The 7,252-nt window shown below is 38.4% G+C and overlaps 1 protein-coding gene across 1 annotated transcript in view; it reads left to right on the forward strand.

Annotated features, from left to right (window-relative positions):
- Nucleotides 1-5,263, forward strand: part of LOC128014084 (hydroperoxide isomerase ALOXE3-like) — a 12,354-nt gene extending 7,091 nt beyond the window's left edge. Inside the window, exon 8 of the mRNA XM_052597307.1 lies at nt 5,180-5,263. Coding sequence (XP_052453267.1) covers nt 5,180-5,263 — 84 coding nt within the window. The remainder of the gene's footprint in view (nt 1-5,179) is intronic.
- The last annotated feature ends 1,989 nt before the right edge of the window (nt 5,264-7,252 follow it).

Below are 7,252 nucleotides of genomic sequence, written 5' to 3' on the forward strand. Positions count from 1 at the left end.
GTAATTGTATGGATTGATTTTCTAAAAGAATCAGCAACTTTTATTAAAGTAAATCCATAAAAAAAAAAAAAAATAATAATAATAATAATAATCATAATAATATATATATATATATATATATATATATATATATATATATATATATATATATATATATATATATATATATATATATATATATATATACTGTTTAATTTGCCACAACAACAGCAAACATGGTCATTACAGCCTCTCTGTAACACCCTTGCCAGCCTTCCAGCAAGTTCCATAAATCCCCTTGAGCATTTCCAAAATGCTGTAGATCAACTGGTTTTTAACCTTCTCAAATTCACATTACACCAATGCTCAGGACTGCTTATCATCCAATACTGGGTGGAATTAAATTGAATTTGACAAAAACTGCCAATGGCTTAACATTCCACAATATTCTATCATTCATCAAATTGTTCACCTCAGCAGAGCTGGTGCTGACCATTTTACTGACCTTGTCCCTCATCCCCATTATACACATTTTGTCCAAAAGTTTTGAATTAATATGAATTAAAAAAAAAATAAAAAAAAATAAATAAACAAACAAATCATAAATCCGGACTGGTGTGCTAACTAATTGAATCTATCACTAACTCCCACTAACTAAGAAAACTTTCTATTTTCCGAGGAGGAAATCAAACACAGTCTCCCGGGTCAGCTTGCTTACCTATGTTTACGACAATATGTACACTGTGGTAACTTAACAAGCAATCACTCACTTTCCTTAAACAAAAGAGAATAAGTAAAAAAAAAATCAAAACAAAACTGAGTTCCCAGGGCAAGCCGCCATTGAAGTGCCACCAGCAGCTCTTAAATAAGTATGAGGCCTAAGATGTTTATAATGGTCTCCACCCCATCCAATTAGCAGCTGAATTCAGGAAAAGAAACATAAGAAATGCAGCATTACTCACAAGCCACTGGTCTGCTGTCAAGTTCATTAAAGTTTATGCTGCTCATCTTTCAATTACAGCTTCTTTTCAAAGCCTACGTTATAATGTGACAGGTTGACAAGAAAAACCCATGTGAAATGTAATTTCTTAAGGCTGGACTGTCTACACTATTTCATTCTTATTGCCTCAGCATGACTGGGTGGGCCATTCTACTAAACACCAGCAGGCGTCATTGATATGTAAATATGCGCTATCATGTGCTAATGTATCTGAGGTCAAAGAAAATCCAATTTCTCATGATGTGACCTACATACAGTTTCCTTTTAGACTTATGATGTATTATGTCCTTAAAACACTTGTCTTACCTTCTAAAAAGACGGTCTTATCACTGTTTAGCACTATTTCAAATATGTCACTTTACAGGTAACTAATCACACCTGCCAAAACAGGAGTTGCAAACATGCTGTTGCAGGCTGCAGTGCAGTGTAACTGAAACACAAACATATTCAACATCAGGAAAGCTGTTGGCTTTCTCTGCAGGGACTTGAAAGAAAAAGCTAACAGCAAACATTTACTTAGTCAAAAAGTACACTTCCCAATGGAGCTCAATACAGTAGTGTTTTCAGCTTCACTGGGTGATGCCTGGTTTAATAAGAGGAGTGCCATAACCAAACCTCATCTGTCTTGCTACAAGCATACATTTATCTTTGCTTTAGTTTACATTTAGCCTCATGTCAAGTCAAGTCAAGTCACCTTTATTTATTTAGCACTTTAAACAAAATACATTGCGTCAAAGCAACTGAACAACATTCATTAGGAAAACAGTGTGTCAATAATGCAAAATGACAGTTAAAGACAGTTCATTAGTGAATTCAGTGAAGTTATCTCTGTTCAGTTTAAATATTGTCTTTGGATTTATTTGCAATCAAGTCAATGATATCGCTGTAGATGAAGTGACCCCAACTAAGCAAGCCAGAGGCGACAGCGGCAAGGAACTGAAAATCCATCGGTGATTTGACTTTTCAATGGATTTGATTGCAATTAACGCAATTAACAGCATTCACCATGCAATCAACTTCTCGATGAGAAGCTTGGGTTCAGGGGAACCTGACTGCCGTGCCGGGAACGTTCGCAGCTGGCTACACGATGGACGCGTGGGAGAGGTGGCGGGTCATTTGTCTGGTGGCTCTTTCCGTAGAGGACATTGAAGGTATCTACCTATTCGGAACCATGATAACAGGTCTTCTACTGATTGGATTTTGCTTTGCCCTGGATTATCAAAGAATTCAGAAAATGGGAACAGCTGTCCAAAGCCTCATAAGGCTGCCCGTCATGATTGAAGCAGTGGGCAGAGCAGTCAGCACTAAGATTGAGACTATTAACCGCAATATGGATACCATCACGGAGAAGCTCACGGCTTTGCAAAGGAAAATGGATGGATTTGGAAACCAGAATGGACAAAGAGAGTAACCGGTAAATTGGAATGCGGCTACTCGCCCCAAGACCAAACAATCGCAATTGTATCTTCTTTCGGCTCCCCACTACCAGCACTGGTCTCGGCCAAGGCCAATGTTGGGAACAACAACTACCCTGGAAGAGCACTGCAGCAAGACGCTCTTGTGTTCCTCCCCTCACTTCCACAGACACCTACTGATTGTTGACTCTGTCTGGGATCTGATCAAGGCTGTCTCCATGGCAACTTGCTGTGTCGCTATCACAATCTGCGGACAGAGGCACCTAGATTTGAATACCAGCTCTCAAGGCCTACAAATAAACAAACTCTTACATACACACAGACATACAGTATGCACATATATACAGATATGCATTCACTCCCCCCCCCATCCCTCGCCTTCGCCGCTTTGTACTGCCAGTCTGACAAGCGGGTCTGTGATCAGCACCGTAGGGCTGATGGACCGGATGGCTGCTTGCCTGTGCTGGATTACCTCGTCTCCCCTTTTCCCCTCCCCTGTTGCAAAGTCATGTGTTTATGCTGTATTGATTATGTACTTTTGTTGCTGAGGTGTTATTCCTGTTATTATGTATTTCTTTTTCCCCTGTACTGCATTTTGCTGCATGTACCCACATGTGCAATGACAATAAAGTTGAATCTAATCTATACTGTTCTGGAACAGTGTTTCTAAATGCAACTTAACCACTGATTTGTATTTGTGTCCTCTTTTGGCTGTGTGAAGTTGATGTATTTGGATGGGTTTGAATCTGACTTAAAGTCACTGAGTTAAAAAAAGAAAACTCCTTTAAGTAACAATGGTTTTTCATGACTAATGTTTTAACACTTTTAAACTTTTTGTTGAAGAAGACTTGCAAGATTCATTGTTTCAAGAATGAAATATTTGTACAAAATGTTACTTTTTATTAGGGGAATTACAAAAAGGGTGGGAAACATACTGGTGCTAAAACACTTAAATTATGTAGAGCCATTCAATTACAATGAACACGCTGAATACAATATTTTAATTGTGGTGTTCTTGTGTTATCGGTCCTTTTGCTGAAATGTATTATATGCTGTGTATATATATATATATATATATATATATATATATATATATATACACACACACACACACACACACACACACACACACACACACACACACACACACACACACACACTCACACACAGCTTGGATGTTCTGCCAAATGACTGCTGCACAAGAAAACATTGACATGAACATGACGGCAGCCATATCATATATCAGCCATATCAGCCTGGAGCCCAAGACCGGTTGCCCACTGAAGCTAAGCAGGGCTGAGCCTGGTCTGTACCTGGATGGGAGACCTCCTGTGAAAACTAGGTTGCTGCTGGAAGAGGTGTTAGTGAGGCCAGCAGGGGGTGCTCACCCTGTGGTCTGTGTGGGTCCTAGTGCCCCATTGAAAGTGAAAGTGAAGTGACATTCAGCCAAGTATGGTGACCCATACTCAGAATTTGTGCTCTGCATTTAACCCATCCGAAATGCACACACAGAGCAGTGAACACACACACACACACTGTGAGCACACACCCAGAGCAGTGGGCAGCCATTTATGCTGCGGCGCCCGGGGAGCAGTTGGGGGTTCGATGCCTTGCTCAAGGGCACCTAAGTCGTGGTATTGAAGGTGGAGAGAGAGCTGTACATGCACTCCCCCCACCCACAATTCCGTCCGGCCCGGGACTAGAACTCACAACCCTTCGATTGGGAGTCCTACCCTCTAAACATTAGGCCACGACTTCCCACTTTTTTTTTTCTTCTTTTTTTTTTTTGTGATGGGTACACTATACTGTCAACAAGCACCATCCTTCGGATGAGACGTTAAACCGAGGTCCTGACTCTCTGTGTTCATTAAAAATCCCAGGATGTCTTTCGAAAAGAGTAGAGGTGTGACCTCGGCATCCTGGCTAAATTCGCCCATTGGCCTCTGACCATCATGGCCTCCTAACAATCCCCATATCTGCTGATTGGCTTCATCACTCTGTCTCCTCTCCACCAGTAAGCTGGTGTATGGTGGGCGTTCTGGCGCACTATGGCTGCCGTCCCATCATCCAGGTGGATGCTGCACACTGGTGGTGGATGAGAAGATACCCCCTGACTATGTAAGCGCTTTGAGTGCCTAGAAAAGCGCTATATATATATGTAATGAATTATTTAAGAAAGAGTGAAATTTCCAATCTGAATAAGTGACACTGTGTTCAACACAGTCTCTGCAGTCCTAAGCATTAGAACATTTGCTTCTCTGCCTGTCGACAGCGTGTCTCAAATAAATTAGGGAAGATAATCATCTTTTTTCTTTTTCTTTTTTTTTGTAATTCTTCAGTGGTTTGCAGTCATCAGATAGGCCCTTTTTAGTCAAGTAAGTTGTTACCTTTATTTATTTATATTTTTATAGCAGCTTTACAGTGTTAAACAGGAAAAATATGATACTTATAATGCAGCAGGACAGTAGAAAACAGTCAAAGTCAGTTAATTGTTGATTCAGTGATGTCATCATCCAGCTCTGTTCAGTTATCTTCCGAAAGTGTCTGTGCAGTCAAATCAACAAATTTGCCAGATATTGTATACCCAGCTAAGCAAGCCATTGGTACCTTCTTGCATCAAATGACGCACAGAGTATAGTACACATTCATAACACTAACAATAAAGACCATATACCTCGTCACTCAAGTGGAACGCACACTGCTTCAGCTGGAGGACACAGTGAGCGCTCTCCCACTCATCGGCCCCCACAATCTGCTTCTCTTTTTCCTTCTCTTTATTTTCCAGGTTTTACTGCCAGTGTTATCGTACAGCGAGTACAACCTTGACAAGATGTCACTGGCTGCTATGTTCTCTGCATCCCATCTCTAAATGAATTCCCCAACACCTCAAAATATTGTCTTTGTGCAATTTTAGCTTCTCTAATGTTATTCTCTTCTTTGTTGATGTGGAAAAACAGACTGCTGCAGTGTTAAAAGGGATTCAAATGGAGTTGACTATTAAATGACTATAATTAGTCAGTGCTGTATATTATTATACAGCATCTTGCATCTTGCATTTTGTGTGATTAAATATGAGAATATTAAATATAAGAAATTAATTAAATATTTATAGCTTACATTTTTTTGACGTTTATATATATATATATATATATATATATATATATATATATATATATATATATATATATATATAATTTTTTGAAAAAAATTGTGTTTTTGTCATTTTGTTTGTTTTTCAATATATCTATATCATTTTGATTTTAGATTTAGTTATGTAAATGCATCTATCATGTGCATCATTTAGTTCAATTAAACTAAACAAAAATGATAAAAAAAATGCATAATTTTTATTTGAGATAAAGTCAAGTTTAATGTATTTCAAGTAATGCTTTAATGGTTTTAGTTAAGTTAACTACAGTAACCCTGGTTAAGGAAAGTACAACAAATGCCAAAACGCCTGTAAAAAATAAGTCAGACAGTCAGTAATTAAGTAAGTAAATTAATTAATTAATAATAGCAAAATAAAATCACAGATCTCTGCATGATGTTGTCTGCATCTCTTGCATGTAATTTTCCATGTTAATCCCTCTGCGGCGATTATGCCTATGTTCCCCTTGGGGTTGCCTCACTCACTGGAGATGTATGAAGGAACTCTTGGTGTCCATGAACCTTACTGTGTATTTGCTTTTGAGCTCGGTCTCTCAGGAGCTTTGCTGCTGACAGGCTGTCAAGAGAAGATTGCACAGAGTCTGAATCTCTGTGCTACCATGGTAGCCAAGGCCGCAAGGGAAAACCTGTCATGGTGTCATAGTGGCAACAGGTAACATCGATGATGACTATGGAATGAACTGTTCTCACAACATCCACAATGGCCACTGTTTCTGCCCTTAAGGCTCCCTGATATTAGTGCAGGTAATTTACCTTAATTTAGCATACAATTAATTAAAGGCTAGGCTATTGGAAAGTTATAAATTAAACAAGAAACTTCTTTACAGCACCCTCCATCTTTCATGATTATGTAAATAAGGAAAGACCAGTATTTTTTCTGTATCATCAGACTCCTATTTCAGTAGAGAGGCCATTAGGCAACTAAGAATGTTGGGGTGATATTTGTAGGGAAAACTTTCTTCACTTTTATTGGGGTTATTGGCAAACAAGTCTTATGAAGTTTCACTTTACGGGAGAAGAAAGAGCAAGCTACAGAAAGCATGACAGATGTGTGGGAATATCACAGAGAGAAAGAGAGAGAGAGATATTCACTGGGGAATAGTATGAATCTTGTATTGAGAAATGCATAGCTCTGCTTGAATATACACACAGAAAAAAGGAGGTTTATTTCTGTTTCATAATATTTTCATAAACATTACACACATTTATCTTAGAAACATGTCTATGATTTAATAAAATATACGCCTGACACCACTAGAATCAAGAATGTATGTGCATGAGTGTCCAAGTACGTATGCAAGTGAAAGAGGAATGCACGCAATTTCCTTTAAAAGGATGGTTAATAAAAAAAATTATGTCTCTCATGTTTTTCCAAACCTATGACTTTCCATTGAACATAAAATAAGATATTTTGAAGAATGCAAATGCTAACACAACAATACTAACCAAACAATTTTGTTCCCCACTGGCTTCCATTATATGGAAAATAAATAAATACATAAATACAGATATGACAGGTTTGGAAAGGTGAGTAAAATATAAAAGTCCACCATGAAGATATAAATAAAAAGATGAACTCTGATTTAACTCTGATTTTGGGTCATTCTAAAGGCGGGTGTACACTGTGCGATTCTGAAGGTCGAAACATCATGAGCCTTTGCACATGTCACATTGAGATTTTACAAACTCT

This window comes from Carassius gibelio, chromosome B25 (assembly GCF_023724105.1).
Source record: "Carassius gibelio isolate Cgi1373 ecotype wild population from Czech Republic chromosome B25, carGib1.2-hapl.c, whole genome shotgun sequence".
NCBI classification, from domain to species: domain Eukaryota; kingdom Metazoa; phylum Chordata; class Actinopteri; order Cypriniformes; family Cyprinidae; genus Carassius; species Carassius gibelio.